We start from the raw sequence: 15,636 nt of genomic DNA, 5'->3' as shown, positions 1-15,636 counted from the left end.
GTTTTGACGAGTACTTTTCGAATTCAGTTCGTACGCAAGGATCGAGTTCTGCTGATGCCGACATCGCATTTGTCTGCAAATTGCAGAGGCGGTTGTTATTCAGTCTTTATTCAAACTATTTCCCAGGAAACTGAAAAGGGATACAGCTGTTCCTGTATCCGTCCTCCGAAAAGATAATAGGCTGATTTAGCAACAGAACGGTTCCTAAATCAGCCTAATCTAACATATGTATCGGCCATTTCCGGCGGGAGTTTCGTTTTTGCACACACCCTACAAAATGCGTGGATGTTCAATAGCAAATAGTCAATATTTCATGTCTATGGTTTGTACCGAAGCGTGGCATCAAAAGAGAAAAAGCATCGACTTACGTATGAAGCTTGGAATTAGAAATTTCTGCTATTGGTTTTTACGAGAGTTCTTCATTTCCGTCGTACGTGCGCCATTTGAAAAACTATCGCGCAGAGACCTGGACGCTAGTTACAGTCAACGCCCTTGGTTGGTCGTCCTTCGTTGAGCGAAGTAACGCGGTAAAGTGTCTTTCTTCGTTTTCTTGCCTCAGAAAATGGAAGGTAAAGAGCATAATATCTTTATGGCCAAGCTAGCCGAGCAGGCTGAACGCTATGAAGGTAAGTGGGGTCTTTTTTGGTTCTATCGGTTGGTTATCCAGGCTAGAATTGTGACTTCGTTATGATAATGCCGTCGTTTTAATTCGGTTGTAAATCTTGCGTACGGAAAAACGCAACGCTTTGACTTCGATCACAGTGATCTTCTTGTCCTTCGTTTTTGTATCTTCTCCGAGATCTCCCCAGTGCGAATTTGCGTGCGTGTTTGATATCCAATGGCCTTGGCGATCGATGGGTTCAACCCATAGCATGGTCGCCGACGAAACGTGTTTATGATATGTTGAATTAAGTCTTACATTGAATCGTATTTTTCGCATCGGTTGAACGTTGTCGGTCGTAAACGTTTCCTTACCGCTAAATGTCGCAAAGTAGAGGAATTATGGTCAGCTTACGCTGTTTGTCAGCATTTTCATGGCTACTGCCATTCCATTGCGTCGGTCTTAAATACCGGCTTTGTACGTAAAAAGCAAATTTAAATTCATTGACTGTGATATGTGAGAGATTACTGGTAAAATATTTTTCAGGGATCAGTTACCATTAAAAATCTATTCTTTAACATTTTTTCCTGTCTCATGGTTACCGATTACGCACTCGTACAACTTTTTAAGTTTGTGTATGAGCGTACAGAAGTGATGACAAGCTCACATGTAAAAATATTTCGTCTTTTCTTATAATGCGAGGCCATTCCGAACAAACTCAAAGGGGTTGCTAATTGGTTTAGTCATATAATCGAGCTTCTTCGCGCAATCAAAACCATTTTTTCTTTCAACATTTCCGTGTACACGAGTGAAGTTTTTTCTTTTTCAGTGCATTTTGTTGTTGACTTCATTTTATCAATTATTTTGTATTTTTGCCAGGTGAGAATGGATAAAAGCATGGATTCGTTTTACGTATTTATGAATTTCCAATGGCTGCTATAGCTTTTTAAACCTCAGAAGGTTATTAAACTTTGATGGTATCATTCTTTCTGTGATGCAAATTTGGGAGCAATATCCGAAAACCTGGAAGATAGGTCTTCCTGTAGCAGCATCTTTTTATGTGTACCATGTATACATAATTCACATTGCACATACTCTCAAATAAGTTGTTGGGTTTTAAAGAATCTATCCAAATTTTAGTTTTGGTACATTTGTAAGATGCAAACAGTGGAAGTTAGATTAATCACAAAAATACTTTAAATTTCATGATATACGTCTTAGTAACCGAGGTCGAGGTCTGTACTGTTGGTTACTTGCAGAGTTTTTTCCTTTGATTTTTGACCCAGTGGGCCATAAATCAACAGGAAAAAAACGAGGATTACTTACATGACAGACCGAGAAAATTAGGTTAGGAAGATATTTATTGTATCTCTGGTGTAATAAGGCAGGTGGCAAGGAAACTAGCTGAAGTCAAATAAAACGTTCAAGCGCCACAATTGATTGTCATGCAAAAAAATCTGGAAAAAGAAAAAAAATCTTATTGGGGCTTTGAAATAGTCACTTGCAAGATTAATTTTATAGTTTCACAAGTTTATTTCACATAAACTATCAAAATGCTGGAAAATGGTGCATCATAGCTCCAGTACTATCTGAGAGATGTAGTAAGGTAAATAATATTTATTAATGACTGGCCCTGAGGGAAAGAAAATCATATCTTTATTTCCTGGGAATTTTAAATTAGGATATTTTATACATGTACATCCCAGGGCTATGAATCATTGCTGTCATTGTGTAAGCCTCCTTCAGCTTATAGCTGGCTGTTTGGTCTAGAGAGAGATGGCATTTAGAGGGCATACATACAGTCTGAGCGGATCTGACGAGGAGTTAAGAATGTGTGTTTTAGAGACACTTTCACCTTAAAGTGCCCATGACTTAAAATTTCACCACTATTTTTTATTTTAAAATCTAAACTGTAATGGTCTAAGAAGCGTTTTTGTACAAAAACAATTTAATATCTGCTCCGAGAACGTATCTAAAATGCGAACAAACCTCGCATATTTTTAACAAGGGCCTGGGATCTTGTTGAGGATTTTGAGTCATGATTGGTTGTGTAAAGATGCAACTTGTGCAAAGATTCGGTGCAGTTGTTAGTGTTATTTTACTTTGACATTTACAATTTAAAGGGGCAAAGGTGCACACAATAATATAGAGTATTCCCTGATCTTTTTTATCGGCAGTTGTAGTTAGGTTATTGAATGAAGAAAAACAATTTGGCGTGAAATCCACATCAAGCGAAATCTTGTGGTGTACCTCTTCACATCACTCTAGAGCCCATCACTTGTATTTTCAGTTCTCAGTATCCAGATTACAGCTCCCCTCCTCCATGGGCTTAAGGATCTCTCTTGAGGACCTGAGTTAATTATCCTTTTGTGTACATTTTATTATTAAAAGATGCAAGGTGTCTTTAATGAGAATTTTATTTGGAAGGCAGTTAGAATTTGAACATTTGATGATATTCTAAAATCAAAACCGTGAGGTCTTCTGGATTTTTCTCTATACAAGGTTGAAGGTGACCTAGAAATAAATCTTTTTACAAGATATCAGTTCCGTAACATTTTTGGTTGTGAAAATTTCCGAAGTGTCACTTTCGTGAAATCACACAATAAAATCTGTTTTGATTGGAAAAAAATGTCTGGGTAAAAGCAGACAAACTAGTATTTGTAAAAAATGGACAACAGCTTTGAGTTTACAAGATACGTTTTGATCGATCAGTGATCATCTTCAGTTGCGAGTGTTTATTACGGTGCGAATTTGATATTGTGTCAGTGTTACAATGGACCTCTTTCACTTGTATGTTTTGTTTTCCCATTTCAGACCATGTGATGTTCCCAAGGGAATTTTCCTTTTGTTTTTTCATGAGTTATCAAGGCTGTTGCCTAACAGGAGCCCGGTAGCCTGGGGCTCCCAAAGAATAGCTCTGGGCGCCTTAATTTTTCACAGCAACACCTTTCACTTCATATGTTGGGCTCCTAAGTTCTCAGCATTTAGCTATGAGGGCCCCTTTAAAATTTTCTTAGGCAGCAGCCTTGGTTATGCATACATGTACATATGCACGTGCATAACACGACATTTGAAAGAAACTGTTCCCTAGAGTAACATCACATGGCCTGAAATGGGAAAACAAAATGTACAAGCTGAAGAGGTCCATTTGAACTTACATTGATGCATTGCTGTTAGAATTTTAAATTACCGGTAAACATTACAACAATAGTAAATGCAAACAATCGAGTAATGCGCGCGCAAACAGTGTAACAAAAGAAAAAACAAATTTTAAGTGCTAAAAGGCAGGAAATTACAACAGCAACAACACCAACAACTACAAAAAACTAACACTAAATAGGCAGCTAAAACGTGTGGAGCTTACTCTATCCTTTTAGCTACATTTATGTTTTAATGTTAGCATGAGAAGAGGCCATGCAGCCTTTCATGAGGGTCATTTGATTTAAAAGTCTTAAATGTAACTGCATAAAAGTCAAGGTCGACACAGTACACTGCCTTCTCCACTTGTATGGTCTAAAGTGATGTCCTACTTAGTCAGAGTTCAAGATCTAGTCAAGGTTTTTTATGTGACTCAGTCTTCCAGGTGAAGCCTCTGGAAGGCGTGGGTGGCCTTTCTCATTCCAAAACCCGGCAATGGTTTAGCTCTTTTCTCTAAAGGTAAAAAAAGTAATTTTCATCCCTGATTTTACATGTATTTGTCAAAAATCTACATGCAGCGACCTGTACAACCTACATTTATGTTTTGTAAAGCAAGCTTGTCGCTTATTCAAGAAACTAAATTGTATACAAAATCACATTGATTTTCTCTCAGACATGGCTGACTTTATGAAGAAAGTGACAAATGCAGCAGAAAGTGAACTTTCAGTTGAAGAACGAAACCTCTTGTCTGTAGCCTACAAGAATGTAATTGGTGCGCGCAGAGCTGCATGGCGCATCTTAAGTTCCTTGGAAAGTAGAGCTGACAAGAACAAAGACACCATTGTGAAGTACAAGGAGAATATAGAAAAGGAACTCAGGGACATATGTGGAGAAATTCTCAGAGCTTTGGAAGAGTCCCTCATCCCTAAGTCGACTACAGATGAATCCAAAGTTTTTTTCAACAAAATGTAAGTAACCTGTAACAAATCAAGTGACCAGTTGTTCTGAAATTAACTGTTTGGCTGTCAATCCCAGTGGCTAGTGATTGGTTCAGTTATTGCAACTGCGAACCAAAATTGAAAATTGGCATGAATCGGATTCTGCCTACCATTCCCATCATTCCTATTCATGCCTTTATTTAAAGAAACCTAAAGGGGCTTGGGAGAACTGAGTTCAATCTGCCAAGAATTACTGCTAAATCAATTGGTGTTTTCTCTGCAAATGCTGCTTTCATGCTGTCTGTCACACAAGCTTCGAAAGCATACACAAGCAGGCTTCTTTGTCTCCCCAGTACACCACATGGAGCACGCCAAACTCTTCATTCGGCCTTTCTCTTGGGCGTCACTGATAACCCTGTGCTTGTTTTCAACTTTAGGCACCGTTTTCCTCTTGAAAATCACCATTAGTCTTAATTTTGATCCATCACCAGCACGCACCAACAAAAACAGTTACGTGATTCTTCTCATTTCTCGTCGTGACATTTCTTCTCTGCGGTGTAATGTTGATCCGTTCGGTTAGGCGACATATCGAAGATCAGTGGTGTTTTGTCCCTATTTCCAGTAACATGTAGTGGGTAGTTGTGTTCTTTGCAAAGTTTTACAATATAACAGCAAAATTAACGAGTGTTATTTATCAGACTGGCATTGTAAACTTCGTTGAGTCTTCTTGTGCAAAAACTTAGCATTTTAGGGCAAAATGTTTCTGAGGTATTAGCCCAGTGATGCTCTGACGACTCCATGCAAATCCTTCTAAATTTGACTCAGTTCATAACATTAGAAATCAAGTCAAATTTAGAAGGATTTGTATGGAGTCGACATAGCAAAACAGGACTAGTATCTCCGAGGCAATTTGCCCCACAATGCTAGTTTTTGTCAGCTAGGCTTTTCAGATATTGTTGTTTCAAAATATCTCAACAAATCCCATAATTTCATTTCCTTTACGAGCCACCAAATATTCTTAAAGCAATGCCCAACAAACATTAGCCCAAATTTACCACAATTTATAATGCATGACATTGCCACATTGATCAGACTTAATTGCACGATCAGTCTTCGGTAAAGGCTCTCCGCATATTGCCGAAGAAAGGAAAAAGGCATGACATTGCCACATTGATCAGACTTAATTGTACGATCAGTCTTCAGTAAAGGCTCTCCGCATATTGCCGAAGAAAGGAAAAAGGCATGACATTGCCACATTGATCAGACTTAATTGTGCGATCAGTCTTCGGTAAAGGCTCTCCGCGTATTGCCGAAGAAAGGAAAAAGGGAAGGAAGGAGAGCAGGAGAGAAAAAAAAATTGCAATTGCCCTCGTCATGTGAACAGGGCATGATTATCTTAGTTTCACTCTCGAAAGTGATCAAATTTTTATGATGTCACCACTTAAGAACTCTATGCAAAGTAGTATGTGATGTCATTGTGGTCTATTAAACCCATTCCCCTTCCTTGGGTTGTCATAGATCAAAATGATTACAACTACATATAGTTCAACTTTCGTGGAACCTCAAACAGGGATTTTGAATTAAGGGGACTGTAGTTTAGCAAACAAGAGGATTAGTTATAGCAGAAAAGGGTTTTTTGAGGTGATAGAAACTTTAAAATGTTAACTTTTCCATTTCGAAAGGAAAAATAGGCATGCACTTGTGTACATGCATCTACATTGCATACATACAGGCAACATACCTTCTACCCTAACTCTTTCCTCAGCCACTAAGAGGCAGGGGAAAGAGCCGGAGTGAAATATTAATGTTAACTGGTTACAATAATACTTACCGGTTTGTTATGCAATTATGTAATCCATGTGACCTTATCTTTGTAAAATTTAAATTACATGTAGGTGTACAGTCTGTTTTATAAATGTGTCACCACACAATGTTGAAATTTTAAATGAACAAAAGAATTCAAAACCGTGAATTTTGTATAAAAGCATATAAATTGTTTCCAATAGATAATAATTTATTTAAAAGTGATGAATCCCATGTTGTAATATCTTTTACCCACGTGTGTACAATTGCAGTAGTCAGTGGCAAAGCCACACATTGTTTACCATCAGTGTACTGTCCAAATTTTCTTGCATTAGCTTGACTAAACTATGCACAGTTTGTTTTGGTTGGATCAACTATACTGAACAAAGCAGGTCCAGGATTCTCCTCAACATCATTAGCTATTCTTAATTAATAACAATAAAGCCACATAAACAATACAGCCCAATAAGTATACTGCTCGAGTAAGTAAAACTATTATCGACCTTGTATTCCAGATAATACTGTCTAACTTTAAAGCAGCTTTTGTTGTTACAAAATTGTTACGGATACCAATACGGACATGGTATTGCTCAAACGTTACTCCCATGATTGTTGGAACGGGTAGCTGTAGCTTGTTTTGCCTCATTGGGCGAGTTTGTTTTAACGAGCGTAATGGCTTCGTTTAACAGATTTTTAACGAGCACAAGGGTTTCATTTAGCTTTTTCAGAAATACAACTACTTCATATATTTTTAACTTTGTTACGTACACAGAATGAGAATGCTCAACGTGAACACCGCGGTCCCTGAGCGATCAGAACTAACAGTAGTGAACTCACAAATCTTCACAGTAAGACTGGTTCTAAAAAGAAAAATAATGAAGGCCGTTAAACACAATCTATAACATGTCCATCGCATCACACATCCGCCAGTGGTACTCAGGAAAAGGCCACTTTACACGGTGCAACTTGTCGGCCCGATTTTTGGTGGCAGCTTTGAAAAAAAATCGGGCCGACATAAAAAATCTGTTGCAGTATGTCGGCCCGATTTTTTTCAAAGCCGCCGCCAAAAATCAGGTCGACAAGTCGCACCGTGTAAACCGGCCTTAAGGGTATTTAACAAGCGACAGCCATCAAATGAAAAAGTAACACCTATCAACAAAGTTTCAGTGAGCATTTTTAACATAAAGCCTGTGTACTCACCTCGACGAAAGTGCCGAGAAGTCAAGAGACAAAGCAAAGGAAGACACTTCTCCAGTACATCTAGAAATATTTTCTCAACAAACTGTGTCACACAAGTTACTCTGACTGTCTCATGACTTACTCTCGCATCTTAATTGTGTAGCACTCACTGTCAGTAAGTCAACCAGCCAGCCAGCCAGAAATCTTTCAGTAACGTAGCGTTTACATTGCTGAGCAACAAAGATGCAAAAACTGCGTGAAGGCCATGGAAAAGGTATTGGTTTCTATGTGGACCAAGCAAATGGTGGAGGGATAATGGCTTTTAAAATGATTAAACTCATGGGTCATCACTTGAATGTAGATTAATGTGTTCTGTGATACCAAGATTTAAACACGAAGATGCATTATAAAAGGCATGGTGCCTTAGGCACATGAAAATGATTTATCAATCAACCGCGGATGCGACTGAGCTCTGTTCAATAAAAAAAAAAACCCTTATGGCTGTGTCCATAATATGTCATAAAAATGATGTCATCTGTTGTTCTGTTCTTTTTTTAATCCCCATAACCTTTTTTTTTTTTTCGCACTAGAAATATCTTTTTCTATCTCTGTATTGCTGCTTGTTGATCACTATCTTGGATAATTAATCAGTCATGCTTGAGTGAATTTTTAAAAAGCAGTGTGTGACGTGCCCTCTCTTATGCTTATAACATTATGGCACTTTCTGTATTCTAACAGGAAGGGAGATTACCACCGTTACGAAGCTGAAATAGCCAAAGGCAAAGATAGAGACGATGATTCTCTGAAGGCCCAAAAGGCTTATGAGGATGCCACCAATATTGCTAAAGCCCTTCCATCCACACATCCAATCCGTCTGGGATTGGCCTTAAACTACTCTGTGTTTTACTACGAGCTTTTGAACAAGCCGGACAAAGCCTGTGATTTGGCCAAAAAAGCCTTTGATGATGCTATTGCTGAACTAGACAATCTGAGTGAGGACTCGTACAAGGACAGCACATTGATAATGCAGCTGCTGAGAGACAATCTTACCCTATGGACATCAGAAGCTTCTGGCAAGTGTTCTTTAACAGTGAATTGTATGAAATGTATCTCGGTATACTTTCCTGTGGATGAAACTTTCTGAACAGGGGTTTGCTACGATTATTTCCAAGGGGTGCATCCACAAAAACACTGTGCTTAATGGAGGCCCTTAGTTGACGAATAAAATTGTCTGGCGGTAGAGAGAGTAAAATCTGTGAAGTGTCACTCTCAGAAGTCAATGGGTCGATGCATGGGGAAATGGCTTTTGACTACTTAACATGGTGACTCACAGGCGTCCTAGGACACCTCCAGTTGACGAATTAAATCCTGGCATTGTACTCTTTTTGTACTTCCGTTAACCCATTGACCCCTGGGAGTGAGACAGGGTCAAATCTGCCCTTACATCTTCCTTAGGGGGTCAATAACCCCCTCCTCCTTATCTTTTGATAATATTACACTACAGTAACAGTTCATTTAGACTAATCTGGTTTAGTATCACCCAACTAGTGGACTAATGCAAATCCTGCATTTTAATTGGCTACGCTAATAGAGGACTATTAGAAATGGTCCTCGAGTAGCGAAAAGCGTGACGCTTTCTTTTGTTTTATTCCCAAATAGATATTTCTTCAACTTGCATTTGCTAACTTTATCATTGCTTTTTCTGTCCGACTAGTTGGGTGATAATTAGACCCTTTGCCCTCAAGGGCTACGGGTCTAATTGTTAAATAGTTTATTCAGGTGTTGGAAGTTCGGCAGGTAAATAAAAATGTGTCAAATAACGTGCACGTCGTGTTAGGCAGTCATGGCCCTGTTCCAAAACACAAAGTAGGGAACCGTAACTCTAGTCTGTTTCTTTCTTCTTTCTTTTGTGCTACCGATAATGCTTACACAGGCTTGAAATAAATAAGCCCCCCTCCCCCTTCCCCGTGGGGGGGGGGGGGGGGGGTGGCTTAATAGAGGTTTTACGGTAAATAAATACATGTAACATTATCATCAAATTCCCGTTGTTGACAATAAGATGATTGCATAGCAGTCAGTGAGGAGACTTATCATTTAGATCTTGGAAGTGGAAGGTGTAGAGGTGTTTTTCTCTGTTCCCAATAAATGGTTCTTAGTAGACCTTTTTCGCTTGTACATTTTGTTTTCCCAATACAGGTCATGTGATAATACTCAGGAGGTTTGGTCCTTCGTTTTGTTCATTAAAAAGAGTGCATGCATACATATTCATGCTTGCATACACTCTTTTTAATGAACAGTATTATCACATCTATTGGATAAAGTTTTCTTTGCCTTGAGAAAATAATTAGGCTCCTAGACTATCCCCCAATAGAAATCCAAAGAATTCTGGTAACGTTTCCTATTCAAACTAAGGGGCACTGCATCTTTTTGAAACCGGTGGGTGTAAATTGCAGGGTAGGGTTTCGGGTCATTGTTTTACCATAACTGAAACAACCCAAGTCTTTACCAAAATGCCAACCTTAAGCTTAAAATGATCTAAAGCATAGTATTTAGGCCAAAGGTTAGCCTTTTTGAAGAGATTTAGGTTGTTCCAGCTATGGTGAAACAATGACCTGCAACTCTAACCAGCAGCCTCCAGTCTTGTCTTGTCTTGCTCATTGCCCGAAATATCTTGTATATCTTTTATGTTTTCTTGCAGATGGTAATGACAATGAAGACACTAAAGTGGACGACCTAGAAGAAGCAGCACAATAGAGGGCAAAGTGTTGATCCATTATGACTCAAGACTGAATGTGTGTATAAGATTTGAACTCTTTTGATATCATGATATTCTGGTGAATAGGTTGTATACCATACCTTCAAACTAACTAATGAAACAAGGATGTAGTTGAAAGGCATAAAACATCCTAGAGTCTTAAAACATCTCTTGATTTTTCTTCCTGGATATTTTCTGCTGTATGTTGCTCCAATTACTCTCACTGAGAGATCATTGAAATTCTTCCTTTTTGTAAGTTTTACAATGTAGCTGTTCTGCTAGCCAAGTTCCATGTCATTGTGTTTGCATTGTTCTTCTTTGGAACACATCTGGGCAGCCCGGCTTACTGTCTCTAAAATAAAACCAAGCAAGGCACGTTTTATGTGGATGGTGAATTTGTTACAATAAGTGGAGAAGGGTCCCAACTTTCGAATAGTTGAATCAAAGCAAAGTTGCTTTCTACAGGAGGATTTAAATTCGTTTTACAACTAATAATATTAGAAAACATCAAATTGTTACTAGTTTTCCTAACTCTCTGAATTGGGTTCCTTGAAGAAGGAATAAAACCTTAACTTCTGTTTTTTTTTTCCTCTGACGTTTGTGTAGTGTTTGAAAACAATGGACTTCCTCCTCCACTTTTAAACATTTGAGTTGAAGTGCCTCACAGGGAAGCTCGTTTTGGTGAGGGGCGACCGCTTTGTTTGGTAGTTTTCAAAGCAAATGGCCTTTATAAGAGCATAGAGATTTAATAATCCAAATGTAGCTGGATCAAGGCTGATGAAAAGGGAAATTCAAACACCTTTGCTCAGGTGCTTTAAATTGAGGTGGCCTCGCTTTTCAGAACAAAAAATAGAAACTATTGTACTGCAGAAACAAAGCAAGAAGTAGTTTTGCAGGAAAGCCTATCACCGTACCAACAATAGCGAAGTAGTTCACTAACGCATCGCAGTTGATTTTGCATTCCTCTGAATACGCTTTGTATTTTTGTAACTGCCGTAGAAAGCAAGGCAGTAAAGGGGTGTCAATAGGGAGGTTTAGCAACGACGACCCTAACCCTAACGAGAACGTCATCTCAAAACATAAATTCCCAATGTAATCACTTCCGAGACTATTCCCAGTTTTTTAGCATGACAATGGTGCGGCAGTCCCTAAAGAATGACACCGGTGTGAGTTAAGCTTAATTTAGGGGAGAAAATGAAATTTTATCCTCAAGTGCTGACGTCCTCCATAAAACCTCAAATTTGGCTATTTCACGTTGTTGCGTTGCTGACGACGGCAAAGAAATGGACAAAAATGAAAAGCGCACGTGCAGGGCGTGCAAAGCTACTGTTTTTGCCTACTAAATATGCAAACTTCTGACGTTCTCGTTGCCGTCGCCGTTATCGCTGCTAAAGCTCCCTGTTGGCAAACAAGTAAATATGTAGTTTCTCTGAAATCATTTTGAGCCAGTTTTGGCCCCTTTTTGCTGCCATAAGAAGACCTACAGACAGCAGCACACCTTTCAACATTACTTAGAAATTACCCTTTGGGATTTGGCACTGAAGCTGAATATTCTTGGTTTCTTTTTTTTTTTTTTTTCGCGAATTAAGCCTGAAAATATTTTAAACATGTTCTTATAGTTTTGTGGTGTACTAAGTTTGACAACCAACTGAATTGATCTTCAGTGTATCAAGCAATAAGAAAACCACATTCTTAATATTAAAAAAGACGTCCCTAAGTATTTGAGTCAGTTGTCCTGTTAGACTTCAATCATTTTACATTTCTTTTGCCTTTATGTACACTACTCACAAAAACAAACAAATGAGGAAAATAAAGACGTTCTTGATTCTCGGCCTGGGTATGGTCTTAACGTGTTTTTAATATTTTGGTTAATTAATGTCAGCCTGAATGTTGTTATGAAAAAGAAAGAATGTACTGAACCTTTCATGAGCCGGCGACTCTGAAGCACAGTTTTCATTTTTCACTGATGTCAGTCACTCCAGCAGAATGGATTAATTGGCCACATTCACTGTTTCGGGCCACATCCAGTGTCCCAACCCACTTGTACAAGGTTTTAATGCTTTGTTCTTGACTAGATTCCCGCCATTCCCTCTAGGAGCGCGGGCTCCTTTCAAGAAACAGCGGCTGGTAATCGAGCTTGTTGGAAGAGAATGAAACTGTTGACCGGAATTTGAACTTTAGAGCCACACATTCAATAAAAGGCACAATGATTTAACGTTTTTCCATAGAAATCACCTCTGATCTTCAGAGCAGAGACTTTTCTTTGCTGCTTTTCCAAATGTTTTGATATTTTCGGGGTATTTTTTTTTTCTTTGCTTTCTTGAGCACTAGCTCCTTTGCTGAAATATCCATTTGTATATTTAGACCTTTTCACAAACCATTTAAGTTGATGTTTGCTTTCTCCTATTAAAAGACATGTTAACACAGTACGGACTTCCTGATATATCTTGTAGGTCCCGAAGTGACTTCTTCCCATTCCTGGAAAGTCAATAAAAATTCTATTGAAGGGCGGGAGGGGTTAGTAGCTGCCTCGCCATGCCAGCCTAGGGAGGATATCAATCATACAATCTCGTCCCCGAAGTCCGCTTTTCGTTTGGTCAGCACCAAGAACACGGACTCTGGCTTGGAAATTTCCAGAGTCCGTGTTTTTTGTGCTGACCAAAATAAAAGCGGACTCGGGGGAGGAGATTGACAACAATAATAAGTGTTCATTCCACTTTCTTGCAGCACGTGTCTTGAATTAACAAATGTTAGTTACAGCATAGTTAATCTAGGGACTGGTTATGAAATCCTGGAAATTTCAAAAGCAGGAGCAATACAGTCGCAATTAGATGTCGAACTGACCGTGACCCTGCACAATCTTTTGTTTTTGGTTCGCAAGTTAATTTCGAATGAATTAGTCGAAGCTTTTGATTGGTTATCCTGCCGAAAAAAGCGTGTTTGTGTCGGGTTTTGTGCACGGTCAAGGCCAAAAAAGCGAACAAAAACATGAAACAAAGAAACTTGTCGAATTTCATAACCAGCCTACATCTATTAACTATGGTTACAGTGACAATAATTCTATTAGAGCGAGTTTCAATCGAGTGTCGTAAAACCAAAACCAAAGTAATTACTTTGGCCAGTAGAGAAAAGGGACGGACGCAATCCAGTAAACCAATCAAAACTCGAAGTAATTACACGTAGCCGACACAAAGCGCGGGAAAGTGTGCTCGCGCGAGCCACGATTGGTTTGGGTGTCACTTCTGATTGGTTGAAAAAATGGCGCAAGAACTTTGAACCAATCACTGAGTGAAGCAATGCAAAACCAAAGCAATGCGCTTATTACTTTCGACACTCAATTGAAAACCGCTCTGTATTAATTAATTACGCTTCAAAAAGACTATATTTAAAGTTAAAAATATCCAAGAGTACAAAAGTCCTCAGTTCTCTTAGTACCCCTCTATCTACTAATTACGCGCTCACAACAAGGTCTTTGTTCGAGTCTATTGGGTGGTCGCTATTAGACATTTCAGAGAAATTTGCGACAAAGAAGATCCCTTTAACTGGCGAGTGTGGTGTCTTAACCCTTTCACTCCCAAGAGTGCCACTTATGAATTTTACTCTGTCTAACGCCAGACGATTTTACTCGTCAGTGGGGAACCCCACGGGGGTGAAAGGGTTAACAACAGCTAGACTCACTCAAAAACTTATGTAATTGAATATAGATGCTTAGAGGCCTTGGCTATGATATAATCAACATGACTGAATTACATGTAAGGCCTTCGCTGGTGTCAACCTCGTCCCCAGGTCCCGTACCTTGTAAGGGAAGAAGAGCGACCCTGGGGACGAGGTTGCGCCGATGTAGCCTGATTCTCAGACGGTCCAGGTTGCTCGTGACACGAGCGACCTGGATCGTTTGAGAATCACGCTATCGCTGATGATGACTCCAAGCTGTTTGTAAGAAGACGTGCACCCTCTCAACTTCTTGATCACAAATATTTGTACAGGTCTCCTCATTACAAATTACGAGTGCCACATAAAATGAAGACCATTTTTTTACGAGACCTTTTTGCAGATACAGCGGCCAGTTTGATTTCTATTGTTTCAATTAGCTGTTATGGGATGCCCAGAGGACAAATACATATTAATTTGCCCCCTGCACATCACATAATGTCTTTCGAAACAATAGAAATCAAAAGGACCTCTGTATCAGCACAAGGCATCTGATCAATACAAAAATAATACAGCAAGATCTAATATGCTTATGGAGTTCCTTGGTATCACTTCAAGTACACCAGTGTCATCCACATACTTTGTTTTTAATGCCTGGTTTTCCGACACTAGCGACCCAAGCGTAAGTAACTTATGCTAGTGAAACGTCAGCATAAGCATCAAAATCAACCACAGCAACCGTCATTTTTGTTCAAATGCTCAGACACGGGGAATTCGGAATGAGTTCTTTAATCGCCCAGACGTAGCAAATTCCGTGTGCTTATGCTGTGTTTCGTTTTCACACAACGCATGCATAAGGAAAACGAAGAATTTTGATGCTTGTCCTTGTGTTTGTGCTTATGCTTGCGTCAACCCCGTTTTCGTGGTAAAATAAGCGCTCTTATGCTTTTGCTTTGTGCTTGCGTCACCTGTGAAAACCAGGCCATCTAAGGGGCCACGCCACCCTACAGACATTGCATGCCCGTGGAACAATAGCCCATTTCCGAGTTGCTGCATGCCTCAGTTTCAATGCGAGTCCTCGTGCACAACCATTCAAATGGAAATGAGTTGCGTATTCTTATGCAAATCAAACTCATTTCCCTTACAATAGTTGAGCACCAAGACTCACTTCGAAACCGAGACAAACAGCAACTCGGAAATGGCTCATTTTCATATATATGAAAATCCCACCAAAGCTGAAATTCATCCAGTCAGATCGCTACGATAAGCAATGCGAATTTCCATAACAAAGACAAACGGTCGAAAAGCCTGTCGGTTGAAGGTGGGCCTTTACAAGTTCCGTTTCCTAAGTAATCTGTTGATCATAATGGCAAAGAGTGTCATGCCAAGTTTGGTTATGTGACTTCTCCATGAGTGTGGCGCCAGGGGGATAGAGAGTTGCCGACACGCACTGCTTGAGTTCTGTTAGTCATGCCAAAAATGCTCTTATCCAGTAACGTAGGGTTTGGTCAAAATCCTATTACGTTTTAATGAGAAAAGCTTTCTCTCAAGGTTCGTTCACAGTTCTAATG

The 15,636-nt window shown here is 39.3% G+C and overlaps 1 protein-coding gene across 1 annotated transcript; it reads left to right on the top strand.

Moving 5' to 3' along the window:
* The first annotated feature begins 467 nt into the window (after window positions 1-467).
* LOC137974608 (14-3-3-like protein 2) lies at window positions 468-12,841 on the top strand. The gene is made up of 4 exons (XM_068821520.1): window positions 468-626; window positions 4,413-4,707; window positions 8,398-8,732; window positions 10,358-12,841. The coding sequence occupies exons 1-4, from the start codon at window positions 563-565 to the stop codon at window positions 10,411-10,413; spliced, it is 750 nt and encodes a 249-aa protein (XP_068677621.1). The 5' UTR covers window positions 468-562; the 3' UTR covers window positions 10,414-12,841.
* Window positions 12,842-15,636: the final 2,795 nt, after the last annotated feature.

This window comes from Montipora foliosa, chromosome 11 (genome assembly GCF_036669935.1).
Source record: "Montipora foliosa isolate CH-2021 chromosome 11, ASM3666993v2, whole genome shotgun sequence".
NCBI classification, from domain to species: Eukaryota; Metazoa; Cnidaria; class Anthozoa; order Scleractinia; family Acroporidae; genus Montipora; species Montipora foliosa.
This window is presented reverse-complemented; position numbering and strand designations above follow the sequence as displayed.

Excerpts from the sequence above, each read along its gene's own strand:
- LOC137974608 (XM_068821520.1), top strand. The coding sequence starts at position 563 with ATGGAAGGTAAAGAGCATAATATCTTTATGGCCAAGCTAGCCGAGCAG. Across the intron at positions 627-4,412 it reads GCAGGCTGAACGCTATGAAG|ACATGGCTGACTTTATGAAG; the intron begins GTAAGTGGGGTC and ends ATTTTCTCTCAG. Across the intron at positions 4,708-8,397 it reads AAAGTTTTTTTCAACAAAAT|GAAGGGAGATTACCACCGTT; the intron begins GTAAGTAACCTG and ends GTATTCTAACAG.